Below are 24,826 nucleotides of genomic sequence, written 5' to 3'. Positions count from 1 at the left end.
GTTTTCGATGCAGAGGTTCTATAAGTGACCACAGTCTGTTAAAAGTTTGTGCTTTATTAAACTCCCTCATCATATATCATGGCAGTCCCTTGCTGTGATGGAAAAACATGTAGGATAAAAAAAAAAAACACACCCACCAAGATATTAACTGAAGTTTGTCATATGCTGAGGAATGAAAGTGATTCATGATTCCTCAATGTAAGCATATCAAATGAAAAGTGTATTATCCTGACCGTGAATACTAGGGTTGCAAAATTCTGGGATTTTTCAAAGTTGAAACTTTCCATGGGAATTAATGTGAATTTATGGAAATAAACGGGAATAAACCAGGAATTTACAAAATTGAAGGTTGGCCCTTAACAGGGAACTTAAATATAGTTTTAGCATAATCTTGACTAAAACAAGCAGATTTAATGCAAGTCCACTTGAATATCCTATTCCTCAATCATATGCACAAGTTTCCGGAAATTTACCAGAAATTTTACAACCCTTTGCAATCCCAGTGAAAACTAAGAAGTTCTACTACCCTCACCTGGATGATGTTGTGGAGACGAGACTCCTGACAGAGGAGCTTCTGGAGGACAAAGTGGAGGTCTCACTGAGGGTCCCGTAGCCACTGTCTCTAACAGCTGGGACCCTCCCGACCATCTCTTGGGTCTCGAGACTGGCCAACAATTCTGCATCATCGAGCTCCAGGTCGTCGACCTCCTGGTTACCTGAAGAGAAAACAAAACTCCACAGTTACGTGTCATTGTGGAATTGAAAGAAGACACTTCAGGCGTTCATCATCGTCAGCGAGCTTCAATCTACCATTTAAGGACAAGGACACACACACGCACACGCACACGCACGCGCACGCACGCACGCACGCACGCACGCACGCACGCACGCACGCACAGACGCACGTTCTCCATGGAGCTGACTCTGACACACAAGGTGTCCTGTGATGGGGTGATGAGGTATGTACAAGAGGTTAACAGTGATCAGGCCTGGTTTGGCCTGGAGCGATGTCAACGGGGGGAATGAGGAAGGGGGGGGATAATCTTGCTTCTGCACAGATCAGAGAAACTGTGGCCTTGTGTGAGTGCACCCTCAGATATATAAGCTCTCATGTATGCACCTTGTTGTGCTGGTTGGACCTCCTCCCCCGCCTGCTGCTGCTGCTGCTCCTCCTCAGGAAGTCCCAGCGTCCGACACAGGACCCGACCCTGTCAGAGAAATATAGAAAAACAAAATTATTACACATCATTCAAAAACGTTGTCTTTGACAGGAAGGCGTTATTACAACGTTCAACTTCTAACTTGTGTTCTAAATCAGAAAAAAGATAATTCAAAAAATGTGGTCAGGAAAGTTTTTATTCATACAAAAACAAAGTAAACATGTATCTGCTTGAACAGTATACCTGGTTATTTCTTTCCACCAGGTCCTCCACTTCACCACCCAGGACTTTAACGTTCGACGGCCCCAGCAGAAGCACCCCGAGTCTGCAGACCAACTTCCCTTTCAGCTGCAGCTTCACACCAGGCCTGAAGGTTACACGAGGCAAGGAGACCTTTTAAACATCGTCTGTTATTTTAAGTGTATCTATTAGAGACTTCAGTGATGTGTTTATCAACCTTTAAAGTGCACCTCCACCCGATTTATCTAACATAAGGTAAACAACAACAATCCATCTGTAAAGTTAGAAATGACTACTATTTAGAAAATGTTTAATTTTATGTTATTATCAGTAAAATATCACCAGTGAAAGTGTTTGACTGAGTTATTCCTTTTCACCTGAGAGCTGTGCTGAGTGCAGGAATAGGTTGATACTCCATGGCCTCCAGGCTCTGTACTCCATCGGTCACCTGAACAACAGACAAAGAGTTTAACAAAGATCAGCTGAACTGGGAAATGGCTGTGAAGTTAGTATAGAATAAAAGGATTCCAAGGGTAGAAAAAATTGATTGAAACTGATTTTTCAAGCCGGTTTCACATTCCTAAAAATTTCAATTAATTTTCAGTCCGCTCCTGAGTTACTTGTCCACACATGTCCCTCACAGCTGGACGTTTTCCCTGTGAGACAGGGAAGGGGTGGAGGCACGCTATGATGCGCAGCGTTCTGTCTCTGTGTAGGTTTTGCTCCGTCCTACCCCGCTGGGTCAGTTTCTGAAGTCTTAGTGCAGCAGAGACATGAGCAGCTGGACTCACTGGTTTACAAGATCTTACATAAATAAAGACAAAAACTTGTCACCAACAGGTTACTTAACCTTAACTGGACTGATTTCTTCTTCCTTATGTGATCGTTTTGTCTCAATGAGATAAACGATCAGGAGTCTGTATATTTTGTCTTAATCTGAAATTGAGCGGATGTTCTGTGCGTTCCCTTTTTCTGACTTCCTGTCCATGCATGAAGATCCCAGCAGTAGCCTGTCGGTCTCAGGGTATAGAATTTATCCCCCCTCCCACACTCATTTGCAGCAGTTTTCCAGAATAGTACCTGCTGTGCTCTCATACCGACTCACCCTGACTTCCTCTTTTTTGTAAGATTTATTTTTGGTCTTTTTGTGCCTTTAATGGAGATACAGGACAGTGGATAGAGTCGGAAATCAGGGAGAGAGAGAGAGTGGGGAATGACATGCAGGAAAGGAGCCACAGGCCGGATTCGAACCTGGGCCACCCACCCGGAAGACCACAGCCTCCAAACATTGGGCACTAACCACAAACATGGCTGTTCACGGCTAAAATTTCAGGGACATTTTTAGGCAAGATTTGTTCATGTGTGAAAAGGGCTTTAGACAAATCTATGAATGTATATCTACGATTTAGCAACTCTAAATGGCAGAGTGCAAAAATGAGAGCCAATTACATGCATGGACAAAATTCTTAAATATTGTCATGTGTAATAAAAACTCTTTGCTGTTGGTTCATGAATGCAGCATTATGCACAGGCGAGTTAGAACAGGTGTGGGCTGTCATTGGTGGAAAGACAGGACGGGGGGACCCAGGACATAAGAAAACCAATCACACTCTGCTGTATCATCCGGACTTTTGGGCCGTGAAAGCTTAAGAGGATGAGGACATTTTGGGAGGGAGAGTGAGGGATGGTCACAGCCGGGTGTCGAAAGAGGGACCGGTGTGACAAGGACTGAAGCTCGCCCGGCGCCCCGTAGCTGTGCATTTTTGGTCTCTACATCTAATGACCTCCAGAACTGTCAAACTTGCTCACAAAAGTCTGTAGAGAAGTTAATAAATAAATAAATAAATAAATAAAAAGGCCATTGCAACGTTTCTAAGCAACACCAGCGCTATTTTTGAGAAACCATGGAGCCATGACAAGTGTAACACTTAAAGTGAAAATTACAGTCTGTGCCTTATATCTCTGCAATGTACTCTTTTATATGCACTCTCTGATTGCACCTGTCCACTGTGATTCTGTTAGGAAGAGAAGCACAAGCAAACACACGGGCTTGTTCACTGAAATATGCAAAGATGGTGGATTGTTCAAAACTAAAATGTATAAAACATCATTAATGTGTATTCTTTTTAAAAAGTGTTTTTGATTTTGTTTAATTTAAACCTGAGAAATTTCAGGCTTTCTAGTCTCAATCATGTTGGGATCGTAGACTGAATTAAATATGGACAACACATCTCTGTCTCCTTCTGTTGTAAAAATAAATTAAAGCCAACGCAGATCCGCTTGGTGCTGACATCATCGTTCTGGTGACATTATGAGCTAAGGCATGAGCGAAAGGGATCTGGCTGGTGGAGCGGACCCTTTGTTGGTCAATCCGCTGACCACCAATCAGAGAGCTTCCTCTCATTGCTGGGCTATTTCTGGTTAGACAAACTTTCGTCTGAGGGTCTGGCTTAGGGGCCCCCTGAGCCCTTGGGCCCGGTAGGCCCGTGCGGTAATCCACCCCTGCTGCCCGGGGACAACAGACAATTAGGTACATCAGTGCTACAAGTGTCCACACAGGAGGACAAGTTGAGGCAAACAGCTCAGTCAGACAGGATCAAACAGAGATGTGTGAGGGGAAACGAGTGTTTTATTTGAGGTCACAGCAAGGGAGAGCAGCTGGGAAAATAATACACAATCTTAAATAGATATCGGGTGTTCCTCCAGTCCAGGGCATCGATTGTCTCCTGCTTTGCTCTGAGTGATGCTCCAAAGTCTTCATCGTGTTCACACTCAATAGAAGATGTGAGAGCAGGAGTGAGTGTTTCACTGCATTGAGATTTAAAAGGGAGCTCGGTGTTGTTCTGCAGTCGGGGTGAGCGTTCAATTGGTTTCCATAATTTTATATACATATATATATAAATAAATAATTTTTTTTTTTTTTTTTTTTACTTCGTCAACATCTCACCAACAGCCAAATGTTACAACCTGGCAAGCAGCTGCAGATATTTGTGAAGCAAGGACAGAGTGGTGAAACACTACGGAGCAATATCGCTGACATGCCTTAACTAAGAGTGCATTCTGGGAAGAAAAAGAAAAATCACTTTTGTTGTTTTGCGCAGTTAAAACATAGATGTGAGAAATAAAACAGATTTAAAAGAAATCAGGATGGCAAAGTCGATTTAGGATAAAGAGTGGAGGTAATTACTCATTTGATTCTTTACTTTTAAATACTTCTCTAATGGGTGACAGTTCTTGGTTTGTTTTTGTCAACTATCAGCGTGGGGGAGGGGGGGGGGGGGTTAAAAGGACGGTGGACAAGTCGTAACAGTCCACCAGTTTGTCCTTTAAATCAATACTACGTGTAATTGGACGTATTCACAGTATCACAGTATCAAGATTGGAAAAGAACATGTGGCGAGCAGAGAAGAGAATGAAGCAGCTTCACTGCGGGCACAAACATTGCACCTGTTGAAGATTATAAACCTCATCACCCCCCCCCCCCCCCCCCTCGCTTGAAGTGAATTTTCCTGCACATTCCCTGCTGTGTTCACACCCCTGCTCACCAGGATATCTTGTGGAAATTTTTACTTGGGAGCAGGAAGCAAAAAGACTGGATAAAGTCAGGATGAAAAATTAGCTCCTTTACGTTCACAACTTCAGCTCACCCTGTGTGAATGAGGCTCGTTAATTTATTTAACCTTTTTAAAACTGTATTGAACCCTTCTTCATTTCAGACGCATTTGGGTTTTACCCAATTCATTTCCCTAAACGCCTCTGACCTGCAGTAGTAGCATGCGGGTCGGTCTGGCCTCCCAGGGTCTCTGAGTGATCTGAGTGACCGAAGACACGTCGTCGTTGGCGCAGTCGGTTCCCCTCCAGCTCTGCAGCTGACCGTACGCAGGCTGACTGACGTCCAGCAAAGAATCCACCTGAAACAGAGGGGACACCTTTCATTTTATTCACGTGAAATATGTCGACGCTGCAGTGAAATGACACTTTTAAGCACACAGTGAGGATTTGTCTTTCCTATAAAAAAGACAGGCGTATTGTGGCGCCCATCGTTGTCCCTTTAAAACCAATAACCAGATTTGATTCTTTTTTATTTCATTGTACTAAAAACTTAAATGTGTTTATCATGTTTTTCTTTGTAGGTAACAGGAGGGAGGTACAACTTTAAATTCATTATGCAAACCTGTGTTGTAAAATAAGGAAATAATGACTGTAATTCCACGACCTATCACAGAACTACTCGGTCTCAGGGTTTCCAGCTGAGTTTCCATTTTCCATCTCAAAGAAAAATGGAAGTCCAGTGGAGCTTTGTTAGAATATGGCACCTGACTGCACTCCAATCATTTCTGTCCCTTAACTTGAACAACACTCATTTTCTATTACACAAAGCTTGCTGTGTGATTCTGTTAAATACGTGTACTATTGGCTTGTTGTAGAATATTCTGAACCTCACTAAAGAGCGTACCAGTTCGGGCGGTGCATCTTCACTGGGCTCATGATTCAATTCGATTATCCTGACAATGATTTGATTTGATATCACTATTCATCACGATGTGTTGCATTCTCCATTTTCTATACTACTACACATGGCTACTTATCCATTAATGAGGAGAAGGTTCTATTATTATTGCTATTGTTGCTACACATTAAGAAACCAGCTCATATAGAAACCATGCCTCAATAAGTCGACAAAGTTGAAGACACAAAAACACAAACACAAGTTTAATTTTAAGTTCTTCACGTCTGGTTTTCAAAAAGCTTATTAACATTTAAGTTGTTTGATCCAATGATGCACATCCTTTTATAAACACCAGAGGTTTATGAGATCACATATTTTAAACATGCAGGAGACCACAAAGACTGAAGTGAGAATGAATGTTAAATTACATCTCTCAGATCAATCTTTTGGAAGACATTTTAAAAAAGCGTAGCTCCAAGCAGCATGACTTTCCATCAAGGTTTCCTTTCATTCCTGTGCATTTCTAAGGAGTTAATGGGTATGGCTGTATTCTAGCCTTGTGCTTCCAAATTCTTGAGAGTCTTTAGAATTAATTTGATTCTTTGTAGATTAGCTGTTACTCAAAGTGCTGTAAAGGAAATCTGAAAATTGCTCCGTGAAGAGTGACAGGTTAGACAAATGCAGGAGGAACCTTCTGACCCTTTTCTTTCCAATACGCAATTTTCACATAGTCCGCGGTTTTGCTCTGTCAGACGGCGCCCACCCTGCCCCACCGAGTCTGTTTCTGGAGCCTGAGTGTAGCGGAGCGCAGCTGTACACTCGGGTTCACAAGATCCCAGGAGAACTACCAGATCACGTGGGAATAAAGAGAAAAACGTACAAACAACACTTTGCTTGAATTTCTGAGTTTTACTAATTTTATTTTTTAGATTTATTTTTGTTTTTTTTGTGCCTTTAATGCAGAGAGAGGACAGTGGATAGAGTCGGAAATCAGGGAGAGAGAGAGAGTGGGGAACGACATGCGGAAAGCGAACCCGCTCGAGACGACAGCCTCCATACATGGGACGACGCGCCCTAACCACTGAGCCACCAGCGCGCCCCTAATAATTTTATTTTGAAACCAAATGGATGTTGAGTGTTTTGTTGTCTGACTTCCTGACCGGGTGAATCTATTCTGTTCAGCTTGACGCGTGCTAACAGCAGGCTCCGTCGAAAATAGACTCGGTCAGTAATTTGAAACGGAGCCGAGCCGAGAGCCGCTGGTGGCACGCTCCAGAGGCGCTCCACGGCGAGTACCGTGGAAACATAATCATTTACAAGAGTGGGAGGGAACGGCGCCATAGTACATAGCGCTAACTAAACGCGGCATGCACGATATAGGTGGAAGTAGCAGGTCAGTATAGACTGCTACTTTTATTGTAATTTGATTTTCTTTGTGCATTGTAGATACATATCAACTACAGTAAATGTGTTCACCTCCTTCCTGCTGCTAAATGTGTGCAGCACTGGGAGTCCAAGACAAATGTCTCCAAGAGAAGTGTACGGTATATTTAATATATAATACAGTATAGTATGGTATCTTATCTTTTAAACGTACCAATAAAGGCGTCTTACATGAAACATGTGTTTAGTCAGACGTGTACCTGGACACAGAAGATGCCGCTCAGCTCGGTCTTCTGGGCCTGACTGATCCCTTCAGGAAGAACAGGGTGGTCCAGGTCCCTCAGGTCTGTCAACAACCACTGGTCCAGTGCCTGTGATATCAGATCACACAGAGAGAGAGAGAGATTTCAGACTGTTTGCTATCCTGTCACTGACAGTACGTTCACTGTGAGATCTACTTTATGACGCTCTCCGTTGCTTGGCTAGATTTATATATTTCTGAGACGTGACAAATGATTAGTGAAATTCAATTCAATGACACACATGATGAAATTATACAGTTAAAGATAACTTGTTGGAGAAACACAGGCCTTATGGAGCTCTGTGTCAGATCACATTTAGCTATAACAATCATGTGAAATCATCTCTGATATTAGTCTTTCAGGTTTATTGAGATATTGTGACTGAGTAGTTAAACTTCCCTGCGGATTTTTGCTCTTAGACATGAAATAAATATCATATTCTCCATCAAACATTGCCCTCCTGGAGAGCGATGCAGTGGCCATGTGGGCCCCTTTCATTATCTCATATCACCGACATGTTCCTGGAAGCATCAGCAGACGATCTGTGCCTTGAGAAATGAAGCACTGCCTTCTCGAGAAATGAAAATTAGCTCCAAATGTTGGCTATGGAGGTACACAGCTGTTCCCTACGATATTTAGGTATGCTTTGGACTACAAATGGTGCGTAAACGCTGGAAAACATACCCCACATGACGCCACCACCAGCTGGTACGGATGACACTTGACAGGGTGTAAATTTAAAATAAAAAACAGGGTTTCTTACACTAAGATTTTGCCTTCTATCTGCATCTTTAAACAGTCTATTAATTAATTTATTATATTAATTTAGAATAAATAAATTGTCTATTATTTTATTTATTCTTTCAGCTCAATACAACTGTCAGAATCTGGGACAAAATCCTTACAGCAGTCAGAAAACAGACGAGAAGGATTCCCAGCATTCACTGATAAAGGGCCTCTTAGTTAACATGATCAGAGATAAGATCGAGAAGGGAGATCCTCCTCCATATTTACACAACCGCCTGTTATTCACCACCCACCCTAATGTCATACTTAAGTCACAAGACGGTAACTCTGAACTACATCCATATGACTTTAGCGTAAACATTCAGCCTTCACCTGCATAGTCAGAGCATTCTGCATACCTGCTGATTGATCTGCTGCTGAGACAGACGGCCTGCTCCCCCTGCCTCTTCCTGCAGCCACTCAACGCAGGCTTCCAGCCAGGCGACGGGCACCTGGACGTGCGAAGACGACCGCAGCCAGGTTTGAGTAGCACGAGCAACCGTGTGGATCTCAGGTGCCATCTTTTCTACCTCGTGTGTCTAACAAGAACGTACAAAACAGCCCGCTGTGTTATCTTCTATCAAATAATTACACATGACTGAGAGATTCGGTTAGTTTTTAGAGGTTTAAACACAAGTCATTGAAGTTATTATTACATATATTTGAATCAAGTCTATCTTATTCTTAGGCCCGCACTATATGAGGAACAGGATGAAGCATGACAAACAAACTAATAACAAAATAATCTGAATAATATTTAGCTGAAGATGTTTACAACATGTTTCTCCTCAATCCAAAATAAATCGTGCCTTTTTTTAACCACTACTTTGCAACAATTTTTGCCGGTAGCTGACAGTTTGCTTGAGTTTCATCCTGATTGGATGAAAATGGTGTGAGAGAGCGTGTAACATGTACAAATTCTGAGTGAGCAAGCGGTGCTTGATTGCTTTTTGTTTCTTAATTATTGAGATAAATTCAGACCTTTGCAATGTGATAATTGCAAAAACGAATTTTTCAATGATTACAAATTGGGGTTTACTGTTCAGCCCTGGTCTGATATCAGTCTGCTGCAGGTGTGGAGTACATGTAGTGGTTTAACTGTTGCATTTAATTATATTCATGGACTAACACTCTGCAGCCACTGAGGGCTTAACAGAGGTTTTTATTTTTTTTATTTTTTTTAAGGGGTCATCTTCCTACCTGGATCTCTGAAAGTACTTGACACCTAATCTGTTGGTTGATTCATCGGCATGAGAGGTTAGATATTTATGATACAAGAGGACTGTGGGATTGACTTCTGTCATGTTTCTGTGATCATCTCAGCACAGATAAGCCCTGCAGCTCTGCACAAAGTCACGACTGGATACTGTGGAGGAGAGAGATAAAGAGAGTGAGTGTTAAATACAGAGAGAAGTCAAAGTAGGATACAAACTGGTGAAATGTTGATGTACAGGTGAGATTCAAACGCATAGTAACAGCTCTTTTCACGTGTGTAGCTCCAGGTGTGATAGTGAAAGCAGCAAAGGCGCCAAAGTTGACCAACCCAACCCCTTTACCTCACCTTTGTCTCCATTCAAGATGACAATAAAAGCTCTATTATACTTAAGCTTTTCTTAAGCCTAACAATGACGCAGCTTCGTAGACAGTCACGTATTTGCATAAGAATACGGACAATACTATTAAAACAGGAACGACTTCAACAGCCGCGGATAACTTGGACCGAGCAGAACACTCCGGAAAGGAGGAGGGCTTAGTGCTGTCGCTGTGGAAACGCCTCCGCATCCTGTGAATGACGTTCCCCCTTAGCCAATCGTTTCGCTCGTCTGTTTGACGTGCTCTCCGTTCAACCAATCAGCGCCCTCTGGCACGGTTCGTTCGTTCCCAGGTTCGGTGGAGAAGAAAGGGGGACGAGCGAGGCGTAGTAAGCACAGCAGGTTGGTGTTGTTGACGATATTTTTCCTGTTTTCAAACCCGAAACATTTTCCTCAATTCAGTTACTAAGCTAAGGTACTGCAGAAAGACATTCTATTGAAGCGGTGAATATTACTTTTGTCGTGTCCGATGCAAAACGCTGCTTAATTAGCTGGCCTGCCTTGCCCCCCCCCCCTCCTTGTGCTCAACATGGCGAAATTAGCTAGCAGCTAACTCGAATAACTCCCGAATGCCTTTTGTACTGACCGATTGTTCACGTTATATCAACACATTCGCACCAGATCATGAGGCCTTAGCATGAATATGACTGAATAAGTGTTTTTGTTTTTAAAGCGGCAGATCGTCGTTCGGATAAACTACCAACACGGACGCAACACGACGGACCTTCGGAGCTAACGCACTTAGCTTCCAGGCTAGTTAGCTTAGCTTAGCTTAACGGCCATCTCACCCTCGGTGTGTCGGTCGGCGTTGTGAATAACGTTCCCGAAGTTTAGTGTCAGTTTCTAAAACGATAAATTACTTGGCATGTGAGATTTCGTCGTTTTGTCAGGCAGGGGGGAAACAGTCGGTGTTACGGTGAAACGAGCGACCGTGTTAATCGGTGACTTTTTTTTTTTTTTTTTTATCCGGAAGCGTGTTGGGGTTGTAACTGTCACCTGTTTCACCGTAACACCGGTCATGTTAGCGGTCAGTTCGCGTGTTTGAGACGGTGATGGGGAATTTTTGGTATTCGTTCAAAGCAATTATAATAATAATAATAATAAATATAACATGTCTTTCATTTTTAATAAACAACATCAACCAATGCGTTTTCAAACATGTCATTTAAATATCATATAAATTGTGTCAGACTTCGCTACTACGAAGTCATTTTCATGATATTAGTGTTTCATCTAGCCTCTCCCTCCCTTACAGGTCGCATCAGCTGTTTGGTCCTTGCTTATTAATAAGTTCCGCCTATCAACACGCCCATATCCCGCTAATAAATATCGGTGAGTGCTGGTTTTCTTTTGCATTTTCTCCCCCCCTCTGTTTGTCATCTCGGGAGCATGAAGCCTCCTCAACTGTCTTATCTCCTTTTTCCTCCTGTTACTATGTTGACAGACCACCACAGCTCACAGAGGCCAGTTCTCTGCTTCTCTCTTCCTGCTCCTGTCGCCTGTTTCCCGGACGGAGGAGCCCACCACCCCATCTCTACCGCTGTCAGAAGACCATGGAGACAGAAATCGAACAGCAAGAGGACTCTTCATTCAGCAACACAGAGACCAACGGTATACAACTTTGTGCTTGATTATTTTTGTCTAAAAGTGTATTGACTGATTTTTTTTTTTTTTTTTTCCATGAACGGTGAAAGGACAGAGCAGTTTTGTTTTAGGACATGAATTTATTTCTGTTTTTGGATGTATTAACACCTTATTTCTCTGAAGTAGTGTTAAGTCTTTGTATGTTTTGAACATATGATGCTGTGTTTGCTATACTACTGACTTTAAAAAAAAAATCCTTATCTAATATATATTCTGTGAACGGTTGTGCAAGCAGGATTGTCATTGTGTGTTTTTATCTCCTGGTTCCAGGTAAGCGCCCTGCTGAGGATGCAGATGAGCAGAAATCATTCAAGCGCTCCAGGAACTCGGACGAAATGGTTGAGCTTCGCATCCTCCTGCAGAGCAAAGTAAATCAGCTCTCCTTTCATTTCACATTCCAGACAAACCTTTATATGATAATAGATTTTATACTCCTTTCCCTTCTGATAGCTTTTCCCTTTTTTTGAACGTTTACTTTTTGACTCTGATCGCTTGCCAGAATTTTAATTTTCAGCCTCTGTTAGGCGTGTGTTTCTCTAGACATTTACTTTAATGCTAAAACCTTGTCTTTAAAGTCCACTATTCAACTTGTAATATTTTTTGTGATGTGCCAGCTTGTCTAACAATTCTTGATGTTCTCAGAATGCAGGAGCTGTAATTGGGAAAGGTGGCAAAAACATCAAAGCCCTCCGTACAGACGTGAGTATTTTTACTTTATATGCTCTGAATCTTTCTTTCGTTTCGCCTTTTGATTTTGTATTCTTGAGTTATCCCTCCACTGGTGTTCAGCATCTCGAAACGAGCCAGCCCCCCTCCTGTAAGTCAGCTGTTCTACAGACATTAACCCTTTAAAACTCATAGTAGTATTTGACAATGTTTTCTTCTTTGTAAACAAGGGGTGTGGTTAGCTGAGTTGATAAAAGCCTTCTGACAAACCCTTTGGGGTTGATTTAATCCTTTTGTTCCTACGTAAAATCTCCTGTCATTGCCTCAGCTAAACTGGCCCTTGGAACAAAAGTCCAATTTCATGTCATCAGTTTGATTAACTGTAAGAAAACAAGACCACTGATGCTCTTGTAATGTTAAATCTAGAGGCACAGTGTGGATTTAAATAAAGTCACCTGCAGTGCAGGTCAACTTTTTTTTAAGGCAACCTGGCCATTTCTTAATTCATGAAGTCATTGCCTCTTTCTGTAGCGCTCCACAATTTGTTCTTACCCCTCTTTCTCACTGTCTCTGGTCTATTCCCCAACATTGAAATCTTCATGTTCTTAATATGCCATTACCCATTTTCCAATGTCACATGTTCTCCTTTTCTCTCTTTGAAGAACCAATCTCTGAGAGAATCAAATTAAAGTCACGTTTGAACGCTGTAGAGCCTGTATATTAAAAATGTATTCCTCTCCCCTCTTCCCTCTCCCTTGTTTATTATTTTACTGTTGACTTTTTGCCCACTTCCTCCTCTGTTGCCCATGTTCTGGATGGCCCCTCCTGCGCCCGCCCACCTGACACCCTGGTTGGCCCTGTCCATAATCGTGCCCTGTCCCTAAATGGGCGCCTTACTTGATTGACATCTGTGCTCGAATGGCCCTGGCCCCTGCCCATGCCACGCCCAGTACAATGCCAGTGTGTCAGTCCCAGACAGCAGTGGGCCTGAGCGGTATGTCCCTAAGCTCCTCCCTCTCACTGCCTGACTACAGGTCAAACAAACAAGAAGATGAGAATAATAAATAGTCATCCTGCCTCTGTCAAGTCACTGTATTTTAACCTACCTGTTCTCACACTATATTAGCCTGAGTCAAAATGCCTAAATGCGTTCATGTCCAAATCTGCCTGTAAAAGCCATGTCAACATCCTTTAATATGCCATTTTTGAAAGTCACGTCAACATTGAAACTTAGGCTGGTGTTGTCAGGGTTTTTCCACAATCTGCCACTGTCTTTTTAAAAATCTTTTCTATGATCTGTGCAATATGTCCGTGTTATATTTTTCTTTAATTTTCATTGATGATTATCTATCCTCTTCTATCTTTCGCGTTTTCACCCCCCCCCCCCCCCCCCCCCCCCCCCAGAGTGGATATCTTGGTGGTCTTGTCCCCCCCCTCCCCCTCGTTAGTCTCATATACTCACCTGCTTCTCGCACCATCCCATTCTTTCCTTGTGATGCCCTCATTTTACCGATCTCAGATTGTCCATCCATCCTGAAAGGCAAAGCTAGGACTCAACTGTTGTGTGCGTGTTTGTGTTTCTTCCTTTCTGTCTTCTGCTTCATCTTGGTTATTGACTGCTGGAGCTATTGAACTGACAGATAACCCCCCCCCCCTCCCCAGTCCCATCCATCTCTGCATTCTTTTGGATTTAAGTTTATCGCTTCCCCCCCATTCCCCTAAAAAGCATCAACCCCGGTGGTGGCCAACTTGATTTCTCCCATGTTATAATCTGCTCTGATACTCCTCCTCAGCTGTCTGCCATTCTTCTTCCATGTACAAACTGTGCTAAAGTTTTCTTGATCAGTAAATTCATTGTTTATTTTTATTACGGTTTTAGGTGGGTGCAGACTACAAATTTTTATTTACAATTCTTTAAAAAATGTAACAACAGTCTGCTTTGCTAATCATCTGAAAGAGTAGAGAGGATTCATTTGTTCTCTCTGTCTTTCCTTAACTTTGAAAGTTGTGTTTGTGGTGTGCATCCACCAAACTATGCTTTAGAAGTTTAGAGTTCTTTCTGGTGCCTATTCCTGCCAGATCCTCCTCAGCTTCACCCCCCCCCCCCCTCCCCCGTCTTGCCCCTTCAGTAGTCACCAAATGCAGTCACTTTTCTTTGGGTCCCCTTTTATTTTGTCTCTTCTCTTCCTTTCTTTGGACAAAATACTACTTTCTTTTCATTGTATTGTTTGGGAACCAGCTTATATATTTTATTTTCTGGCTGCTTTGTTTGAATAATCCATGAAATACCATGAACAAGTTTAGAAAACACTGGACCTCAGCAGTTCATTTAGATGTTAGCTTTAAGGACTGAGTTTGTTAAATTGGCTGGGACTGTTGAATCTTTGGCAGAAAGAAAAGAAAAAAAAAAAAAAAAAAAAGAGGGGATGTGATGAATTATCTGATCTGACATGTTGTTCCCTTCTTCCTGGTATGCCTTGCTGGCTGCCTCCGTCCCCACCCCCTGTGCGTGGCTGTGGCTTGTCTGTGGTGTGTGAAATATGAAGCATCCTGAGCATCAGTGCCGACATCGAGACAGTCGGAGAAATCCTGCTCAAAATTATCCCGACACTGGAAGAGGTAAAGGACCTGTTTTCTTTTTTCCTTTTTTCTTTTTTTTCCAGTGAACCAAGTTAACACCAAACTGGTGTGCTGCATGATGCAAAATCTTTAAAACTCAAAAAGATTCTAATTAAAAAAAAAACGTTTTGATATAACTGCAAGAAAAGCGAAAGTTCTAGGCGCCTCACGCTGTGTACTTTATTGTTTTGAGTTTCCTAAAAATGCAGCCAAACTCCTGCACACTGTCTTTATTCCACTAATACGTTGACAATGTTTCGCTACCAAAACGTTGACAACGACATCGTGCAATTTTGACGGTGCCCTCTCTCTTGGGTTCAAAATATGACTGAAGATGTGACGCTGTTTTAAAGTTACGGTGCTTTTTGATTACAAACAATCGTCATAATATCAGAACATTGTATTTTTTTTTTTTTTAAACATGTAGTTTCAAAGTATCGAAGAAGAAAATGTTTCGTTGTGTTGCAGCTCAATCAGATATCGAGAGTGCTTGCTGCAGCTGTATTCTCTTTTCTTTCTGCCCTCTGTTACATTGATGATTTACAAATGAGTGGAGCTGAATGGTTGAAACAGCACTCGCTCAAATCCTCTCCGTTTATGTCAGCACTCCGTTTCGAGGTCGTTTATAACACTGTTGCTATGAGCTCGTATCCGCAGCTTGTAGGTGGAAAAAAAAAATTGTAACCTTCAACTTTTTAAACTCACTCACAGAATTCACAAAATGTATGGCACCCATCATCTTCTGATTATATCTAGAGGGTGTCACTGTACCAGACTTCCAAACTTGTATAGGTTTGTAGTAAAAATCAAACAACATCAATACGTGTTTCGATACCATGGCAACAAAAAATGAACTCGTCGGCACCCATTAGACGTGATTTCTTGTATTTGATAACCCAAACTTGCCGTTCACTGATTGAACATGCGTGTTAACGTATTTGTAGAATTTAGACGGTGTCATCTCTCGATCTCTCGCTGCGGCTTCGGGTTAAAAATGTGATTGAAGATACAATCGGTCATAAAATAAGTGTATCTATTTAAGACGAGAGGTTAGAGTACTAAAATACTTTGTGTCCCTTTAAGTACCAGCAGTACAATGGCATGGACTTCGACTGTGAGTTGCGTCTCCTCATCCATCAGAGCCTTGCCGGCTCCATCATCGGCGTCAAGGGTGCCAAGATCAAGGAGCTCCGGGAGGTATGTTGATACAAGGGATCGGGATGTGAAATGAAATCATCTGCTGAGCAGTTTACACACAGAGATGTGTGAGTGATGTCAAACACGTTCCAGCCAGACTGCACTGGATCGATCCCAGCTGGTGGATGATCTGTTTTATATTTTGTGTTTGGGTTAAATAAATAAATCAGCCGTTTCATTCCTGTTAGTCTGAGATGTTTTTCTGTCCTGGAGTTCCTGATGTACCTTGATGCTCATAAAGTCACTGTGATATGATGTGTAAAATGCTTAGCGGTCTTCATCTGCCATGTTGTGTAGTTACATTCTCATTTGTGCCTTCAGAACACAAAGACCAGCATCAAGCTGTTCCAGGAGTGTTGTCCTCAGTCGACAGACCGGGTGGTGCTGGTTGGCGGGAAGACGGAGCGCGTGGTGGAGTGTATCAAGACTATGCTGGAGCTCATCGCCGAGGTAAATATCTTAAAACGTGGTTCACAAGTTTGATCAATAGAAGAACATCATTTTGGAGCCATTAATTAAATGTCTCTCTAATTAAAGATACTTTGATGGTTTAAAATTCTAAATGCAGGACAGGCTCCAGATGTATGTGAGAATTTGTTGACCGTTGAATCATTTTTTCATAGTCATTATCAGCTTGCGTCTATTTTGGTGCTCCCGGTAGACAAAACGGTACCTCTTATCTCTTTGCTATTTTTGTCCTGTACCTGTGTAAGTATTGTTCTTTTAACAAAAACAATCTCATCTTGATGTCTATTAACAGTAACATGCAGCACTTTGCCACTGAACATCTTTTTCAAAAAAAGGCTGTTTCTGCAGGATGCTGCTAATCCCTTCATCTGAAATGGGCTTCAAGAATTTAAAATAACAGTAATGAGATAATCAATCCTGTCTCTGATGGTCATACAGAGGCATTAGTACTAATAACAGTCTATGTTATAGACTAAAAACCTCCTCACAGGAGCTTTAAGTGTTATATTTCCAGTAACAAACTTTTGTTTTTGAAGTCTTTTTGCTGATCAGAATGTATCTCCCTCTCCTCCTCCTCTGCAGGCTCCCATTAAGGGCCGCGCACAGCCCTACGACCCCAACTTCTACGACGAAACCTACGAGTACGGTGGCTTCACTGTGATGTTTGAGGAGAGGGGAGGTGGTCGCAGGCTTATGGGAGGGTTCCAGATGCGCGGGGGAAGGTCCAGCGGTGGGGACCGCGGCTTTGACCGAATGCCCTCAAGCAGAGGGGGGCGAGGACCCCCGCCTCCCTCCCGTCGGGACTACGAAGAGATGAGCCCTCGCCGTGGTCCCCCTCCGCCCCACCCGAGCAGGGTCGGTGGCCGGGGGAGCGCCCGCGGTCGCAACATGCCAATGGGTCACCCACACAGAGGAGGGTAAGATATTGAACAGAAGTGATGTGGAGTCTGCTGCTTCTGTCTGTCTGTCGCTCTCCTGCTCGCCTTTTTTCTGCTCATACTCAGGCGTGAGATGTTACCTGGTGTGTGGACTCTTTTTGTCCCGGCCTAAGATAGATCAATCTTTTCATTTGCTGCTGAACACTTAAATGCCTGAAAACTGCATGATCAAACTCATTAGTCAGCTTTTGAGGGTCCTCCCCCTCCTGTTTTAATGTGTATCATACTTCAGACATACCAGGCTATTGTTACTCTTCTATCACGCTTTGCTGTTTTTCTTCTCCTGCATCAACAAAGACGACGCTCAGATTGACAAAGCCTGCTTTATGTCGTCTAGTCGACAGGATAAACTTCAGTCCAGTTTACTGCATGTGATCCAGCGTGCGCCCCTCAGGAAACATTTGTACTCATGATAATCATTCCATTAATAGTATGTGCTCATCAATGTATGTCTGGGTGTGTTTGTGTGTGTCTTTTTCCCATCTCCATCTCGCCCACAGAGAAGACCGTTACTATGACTCGTACCGCGGCTCTGATGAAAGGTCAAAGTAAGTCACTGTCCCCGAACCTTTGCCTCAACCTCTTCTCATCTCTGAACAGGGATACTTTAATACTCTGTTATTTTATTGGACCTGCATATACTGTAGGCAGAACTAGTTAAAGGTAATGCGCTGAAGCGTTGGTTCCTCATTGATACCATTAGACGGTACGTCTGTGGAATCTTAAACAGTAGCTGACAGGAGCATTATGTTCCTTCACTGATTGGCTCTGATGGTTTAAAATAACATGGAAGTGTTGAGGTATTCCCTAAATATTCCCCTGACTTATTGTTTTTTTATGTGACTGGTTCTCCACTTCTTCTCTAATCTTATTGATAAAATATCTTCTCTTTGTAACCCCCCCCCCCCCCCCCGTCATACCCTGGACTTTCATTACTAACCGCTGCCTTGATCTCCATTTTCCTGTAGTCTTCTTGCCTGTAGCGCCCCAGCCTGCATACGTCCCCTCCCCTGATCCCTACTCACCCTTTTGCACTTGACTTTTTGAAGTGCTCTAGGCTGCTTAACAGTGATGTTGTATGACCTCCTCTTTCCAGTGTTAATAACTCATCCGACCTGCTACTAACTCCCAGATTAATCCAGGTTGAGAGTTTATTTCTCGTGGTGTGTGATGATCATGTGCTGATACGGAGCTCATAGAAACAATAGACTTCCTCCAGTGAGCATGAAATAAGAGAAGTTATTTTCTCAAATGTACGGCTCAACATTTCTGAAATCTTTTTGTGTGCTGATGAGAGAAAAAAAAAAAGACCTAAACGGGAACCTCTGAGCTTCCAAAAGCCTTCATAATAAAGCAACAACTATCAGACATTTACATTATATTAACATGTCCATGCATGGGATGAGAATCACCACAGGATTAACAATACGATATTATCAAGATACTTGAGTCATGATTACGTATTATTGCAATAAAAAAAATTGCGATTTAATATTTTGCGATTTAACTTTTTTAACTGAATATTATGTCCATACATTTTTGTCTGTTTTGTCAAATAAGAAGGAAAAAAATATTTATTTCTACACAATGAGAGTCAAGCTCTCACTGACCATCACTGATAAAAGTCAAACCCATTAAAGGCTGCATGCAGCTCACAATCTGAACTGTTAATATTTCAGTCTAATCAAACTTAACTCAACACAAACATATACGGACGACTGCCGACTTTTTTAATTATGCAACTTGTTTCCGAAAATAAAAATTAAAAAGCACATTTGTTATTAATATAATAAATGTATTGATACTTGACGGCCATGAATCGATATATCGTCATGGAAAATATCATGATACTGTACTGCATCGACCCCCCACCTCTACCCATTAATCAGTTGACTATTCAACATTTTATTCAGAAGTAATTTACTCTGTGATGAAAGTCACTTATCTTTAATGTTGCTTGATGTCTCCCAATGTCCAAAATGAAATTCTTGAAATAGCTTGTATTTTTCTACAACATAGATATTTAGTAATCTATAAAAAAGATAAAAACACGTCATTATTCACATTTTAGATGTTGGATTCAGAAAAGTATGACTTCTAATTCAAGATAATGTTATCACTGAGATAAATCAGCTTTCATATTGGGTTGGTGATTTAATTTACTAGTTGACATCTACGCGTTCAGTCTTTGTAGCTCTTAAGAATAATTCTTTAATGACCTGGCCTTCAGTTGAGTGTCGCCTCATATTACTATGAAAACACACACTGATGAATACTGTTTGTAGAAAAGTGATGTCAGGCAGTGATGCCACTACATAGAACAACATGGTGACAGAGAAAGAAATTAAGCAAAAAAGCAAGTGATCCATGAAGTCATGTGGAGGCTTTTAGTTTGACACGCCCGTACCAAACATACACGAGTGTTTTTCAGGAACAGCAAAGAAATCCCAACACATTTCTTCAGCTTAATTTGAGCTCCGGTTTGGGAGAAAAAGCAGCAGCGCTTGGCTCTGATAATCATCACCACCACCTGTCACTTCTCTCACTATAACACTGTCAGAGCTGTTCCTGTTACTGTGTGGGAAGATGGCTGAGAGGAAACGTGTTTATACTGTAATCTTCCTCAGCGTGTGTGCAGTTTGACCCAGACCAGAAATTTCCTTTGGAATGTTTTCAAGTATTTTTTATTTTTTTTGTAAAGCATTTTCTATTTCTTTCCTCCCCCACCCACATCTCTCTCTCTTTTTCTCTCTCTGTCTGTTCCTGCCCCCCCCCCCCCATCTCCCTCCCTTTATGGCACTTTCGTCACCAGTGACAGAAGAGGCAGACCGGATCGCTATAGCGATAACATGGTTAGTGACCCTTCACTAAATGCATGCAGCTCTGGTTCAAGCGGCTCATTGGGCTCCAGCATCCTCAGGCTGGCGTACAACCTGATTTAGCAGCAGAGAGTGTGTTTTGATTGTCTATCATGTTGTTGTGATAACGGTAGATTATGACAATAAAACCAGGGGCTGGTTGGTCATGTGCGCATGCATTTTCTTACGCTCGTGTTAGCTGCGATCGTGCATACAGGCAATTTTTTGGCACGGTGCAAACCTCCCTACCAAATGACCATAATCACCACAGCCGGAGACACCTCATAATAATCAGCTATAATTGCCCTCTTACTGTGTACTTTTCACGGCCAGCCTGCTTCTCTTGCACAGAGAGGAAGGATGTTGGGGGTGGGGTGGGCTGGGGGTGGCCATGGGTGGTTGCTAGGCAACAATAACGCTTTGTTGACAGACTGGAAGGTCTCTCTCTCGTCTCTCCCTCTTTCTCGCTCTCCCTCTCTGAGAGCTGGCAGGATACTGCCTGCCGTTGCTCAGCAACAGCTTTTTGAATTGCCTGTTGCCCTGGCGACAGCAGCAGCTGAATAGCAGGTGAAAATGGGGGCTGATGGAGATGCGAGGGGAGACTGGAAGGGGGGATGGAGAGAGGGAGGGGAGGGAGGAGGAGTCTAGCTTATGGATGAAAACTGGGTGTCTTTTAGTTGAGTCTACTCCATGGACGAGGCTGCTGCTGCATCATCTTTACATTAGATCTTACAAACGCCACGTTCATTTAGCCACGATCAGCTCAAAGATGAAAGGACTCGGCTGTTCAGAGTGTAACCCGTCTCTCTTTCTGTTTGTTTCTCACAGAGCGGAGGAGGATATGGTAAGAACTGATCTCACTGTATGTTTCCGTGTGTCTTCATGTGCATGGGTGCTCAGATATTAGAGTTAATTTATCATATTTGTGTCAAACATTTTGTCTGAATGAAATGTTTTAAAACAAAATGCGATCTGCACAGTGGCAGCATGTTCAGGAGGATGTTGTAGCTCTCACCGATAATGTCTTGGCTAATGCTTTGCAACAGTATTTTATTAAAAGTCCAGTGGAATGAAACTCGATAACTGAATCAGCTCATTTTATAACACGTTAGAGATGACATGAAGGAAGAATTTAAAAGCACTCAACTGCTTTAGTCAGATGAAAATGTTAGAACAGCCAGACTTTTCAGTTCAGTATTTTGATTTTCTTTGAGTATTAAATGTTAAGAAAGAGATATGTTGCCTCTTAATATTCACCACTGAGTCAGGGTTAGTTTACCTTTCTGTTTCTCTTCCTCTCAGACAACAGCTCCTCCTGGGATAGCTACCCGTCAAGTGAGTCTCTGCACGTTTTCCTCCATCAAAAGGAAAAGAGAGAAAACACTAAACCATGTGTGATTCATACAGCCAAAGATAGTTTTACTTTTTTTACATGCGTGTGTTCTCTGGTCCTCACCTCCTCCTCCGCCTCCTCCTGCCAACAGGTGGACGTGGCTCCTACAGTGACATGGGTGGGCCTGTCATCACCACACAAGTGACCATCCCCAAAGATGTGAGTAAAGGCAGACACATGACATGATGTGCCCCCCTTTGTATGTTGTAAGAAAACAATTCAGGCAGAGTAAAACCCAAAGGTGCCACATGAAGCTTCGTTATCAACATTGTGATCAACCTTATGTAGATTAATTTTTAAATTAGTCTTTGAGCCGATGGACCAATTAGTTATGTTGCCCCCCACAGTAGATAAGGACGTGATCCTTCTAGGAGTTCTTCTTTATATTTTCTTGAATAGTTGTCATCCTAGTGTCTTTCTCCATGTGCTTGATTTGTCTTTCCTCTCCTCGGTATCCCACCGACAGCTGGCTGGCTCCATCATTGGAAAAGGAGGCCAGCGAATCAAACAGATCCGCCACGAGTCTGGAGCCTCCATCAAGATCGACGAGCCTCTGGAAGGTTCTGAGGACCGAATCATCACCATCACTGGCACCCAGGATCAGATCCAGAATGCCCAGTACCTTCTACAGAACAGGCAAGTTCTGACACAGCATCAGTTCTTATGAGCCTGCGTCTTTCTAGAGGTAGAGAAGCTTGACTTAGCTCCATCAAACTGTGCTATCCTGTCTCCAGCTTGTTTGTCAAAAATGATCCACAATATGGAAAAGTACAAGACGTTTACAAAAATAAACTACATCTGTTCCATTAGAAAGGATTGTAGAGGAATAAATCCTTCAGAAAATTGGAGGCTCAATGTTTAAATTTCCCAAAAATCATTGGCAACATTTCCGTGTTACAACGTTGCTAATGTTGTTGTGCAATTTAAACAGCGTGCACAAGTTTTCCTGCAGTTTTTGCAAGTAGAAAAACAAGAAATTACACAACATTGATGCCTAGGACTTGTAGTTTTGTTACTATGGTAACGAAACGGGTAACAATGTCGTTTGATTTTGAATAGAATCGTATCAAAGTTTTAAAAACCTGGTATCCTGTTAAAAAACAATCAAATCGTGCACACGTCTGAGCTCACATCTGTTGTGTTGCGTTGTTAAATGTTTGTCAATGCAACACTTAGAAAGTGACGTTTTGTGGACACGTGCGAGCTTAAAAGAAAAGCAAAACGATGCTTCATTGACAGCTCGTTCACCAAATGAAAATGACCCTCGTAGATTCAGAATTGTTTTTCCCAGATTGTCAGTACATGTATGTTTCTCTTTGCTTCTGAATTTGCATCCTGATACTAGTTATCCCTCTCGGGTTATGCTTTCCTGTTGCCTGCTGTCTCTTCTTCACTAACCCCCTTCCTTTCTTCCCAATGCAACCTGCATCTAGTTCAAACCTTCCTCTTGCATGAAATGGCTGTGAAGGAGTAGACAAAGTTGGACATTTGTGTGGTTGACATGTTTCCTTGTTGATCACATTTGTCCATTAATATGAATAATGGAGTAATTAAAAAAAAAAAAAAAAAACTTGTCTATCTGCCGTCTAAGCCGTTTCACTGTGAAGCAGGGAGTGGATTGATTCTTCCCCTGGCTGCTGCTGTGTGGAAGACTAGTGATTTTGTTGTTTTTAGTTAGATCAACCGACAACAAATCACAGTCTGCCAAATAGCACAGGCTCCTCCTCTTCTGTCTCCCTTGGCAACCAGTAGGCACGTATAAAACACACTACTTCCTTGTTGATGCTAGCCCGAATGCTAATCCAGCTGTAGACCTGCCGCCGCCGCCTCATGTGTAGTGTAGTGTTGCCATGGTAACTAACCCTGCCTCTCTCTCTTCCTTTCCTCCCCTCTCCTCGCCCTTCAGTGTGCTGCACCTGCTTGGACACAAGGCCTAAACCACACCCCTCCCTTTTTCTTCCTCCTCCTCCTCCTCCTCTTCCTCACTCTTCTTCTGCCACTTGCCTCCCCTCCCCCTTCCTCTCTGCCTGTCTTTTCTCACTTGTTGCCTGTGTCTCCTCCCGCTCTGCCTCCCCCAAGACTTCACCCTCCCTCAGCTGTACATTAACACCGTCATTGACTTGTGAATTGCATTTTCTTCTTGTGTTTTTTATTTATTTTTCTCCTTTTTTTTTTTCCAGTGTGAAGCAGTACTCTGGTCATTTGCTGTAGACCCAGGAGACTAAGATTGAAGCAGGCTCAGATTTCCCCCCACCCACCCCCGAAACCTCCGAACCCCTGACCCTCTCTGCCCTTATCCAACATATCCCCTTCAGACTATTACTCTGGATTGTGGGTTTCTTTTTTTGAATTTTATTTTTGTATTTTTTAATGAAATAAATGTCCAACATTCCTGTGCATAAAACAAAAAGTAGATGTTCTGCATTTTTAAGAGTGTAGTCCATTTAGTTTATCAGATACACTTTTTTTTTTCTTCTAACATTTAAATCTATCAGATTATTCTTCAGTCTCCTGACAGACAAAAAGAAACATAACCTTTATTTTTGATGGTTTTGTTTTTTTTAATAACGTGTGTTTGCGTCTCCGGCTTAGATCTGTTCCGTGTGTAGCATGTGTGCATGTTGGCGTGTGTGTATTGGTTTGCTTTCTGTTGTCTCTTTGGGTCCGTTCACACAGTTTCCACACATTAACATTAGCACCATGCAGAATGTAAGATGTTTTCTTTTCACATTGAACCAGTATGATTTAGTTTTGTTTGTTTGCGTTTCTTTTTTTTTTTTTTTTGTGGAAAGATTTGTGGGAAATTTTACCCGCCAGAAAGAATTTTGGGATGTTTAAGTTTTGACTGTTGTACAAACCGGGGTACGGGACAGTCTCATTTGTAAGAATATTCAGAATATACTGTGGTAGTTGTGTGACAAAAACCAATCTGAAACATTTGAATAACTCATCACAAACAGAAATGTGTAGCTAGAGGTTTTCTTGGCGTTTTATTGGAGATTTGACCAATATTGAACGTATCTATCTGTCCCTGTAATTTCCTGTAATCTACACTTGTTTTCTCTCCATGCTGTAGACTTCACATTGTCAAATTGTAAAATGAATAAAGATGGTGCCACTTTTTACTGAA

At 42.2% G+C, this 24,826-nt stretch overlaps 2 protein-coding genes across 11 annotated transcripts in view; one reads left to right on the top strand and one right to left on the bottom strand.

Moving 5' to 3' along the window:
• Window positions 1-10,954, bottom strand: part of rmi1 (RMI1, RecQ mediated genome instability 1, homolog (S. cerevisiae)) — a 14,145-nt gene extending 3,191 nt beyond the window's left edge. The window contains exons 1-9 of one of the 3 annotated variants that reach the window (XM_020643257.3): window positions 10,702-10,954; window positions 9,522-9,687; window positions 8,681-8,860; window positions 7,494-7,604; window positions 5,162-5,311; window positions 1,778-1,848; window positions 1,404-1,527; window positions 1,121-1,208; window positions 533-716 (exon numbers count right to left, since the gene is read on the bottom strand). In XM_020643257.3, coding sequence (XP_020498913.2) covers window positions 533-716; window positions 1,121-1,208; window positions 1,404-1,527; window positions 1,778-1,848; window positions 5,162-5,311; window positions 7,494-7,604; window positions 8,681-8,842 — 890 coding nt within the window. In that variant the 5' untranslated portion in view covers window positions 8,843-8,860; window positions 9,522-9,687; window positions 10,702-10,954. Of the gene's footprint in view, window positions 1-532; window positions 717-1,120; window positions 1,209-1,403; window positions 1,528-1,777; window positions 1,849-5,161; window positions 5,312-7,493; window positions 7,605-8,680; window positions 8,861-9,521; window positions 9,688-9,882; window positions 10,310-10,701 lie in introns of those variants that run through there. The other 2 variants (XM_020643258.3, XM_020643255.3) reach the window with 2 other exon arrangements.
• On the top strand, window positions 10,153-24,826 carry hnrnpk (heterogeneous nuclear ribonucleoprotein K). 8 transcript variants are annotated; one of them, XM_020643261.3, is made up of 17 exons: window positions 10,153-10,255; window positions 11,169-11,245; window positions 11,358-11,524; window positions 11,828-11,925; window positions 12,200-12,256; window positions 13,174-13,217; window positions 14,770-14,842; window positions 15,926-16,039; window positions 16,361-16,489; window positions 17,090-17,424; window positions 17,946-17,993; window positions 20,258-20,297; window positions 21,132-21,147; window positions 21,606-21,638; window positions 21,788-21,855; window positions 22,163-22,381; window positions 23,877-24,826. In XM_020643261.3, the coding sequence occupies exons 3-16, from the start codon at window positions 11,467-11,469 to the stop codon at window positions 22,361-22,363; spliced, it is 1,314 nt and encodes a 437-aa protein (XP_020498917.1). In that variant the 5' UTR covers window positions 10,153-10,255; window positions 11,169-11,245; window positions 11,358-11,466; the 3' UTR covers window positions 22,364-22,381; window positions 23,877-24,826. The 8 variants fall into 8 exon arrangements, with proteins under 8 accessions (XP_020498917.1, XP_065807232.1, XP_065807241.1 ...); XM_065951160.1 differs by having other exon boundaries at window positions 22,163-22,332; window positions 23,603-23,962; XM_065951169.1 differs by having other exon boundaries at window positions 23,603-23,962.

The sequence above is a fragment of the Labrus bergylta genome, chromosome 2 (assembly GCF_963930695.1).
Source record: "Labrus bergylta chromosome 2, fLabBer1.1, whole genome shotgun sequence".
In the NCBI taxonomy this organism is placed as follows: Eukaryota; Metazoa; Chordata; class Actinopteri; order Labriformes; family Labridae; genus Labrus; species Labrus bergylta.
The sequence above is the reverse complement of the archived record's forward strand: the minus strand, read 5'-3'. Positions and strand labels throughout refer to the sequence as shown.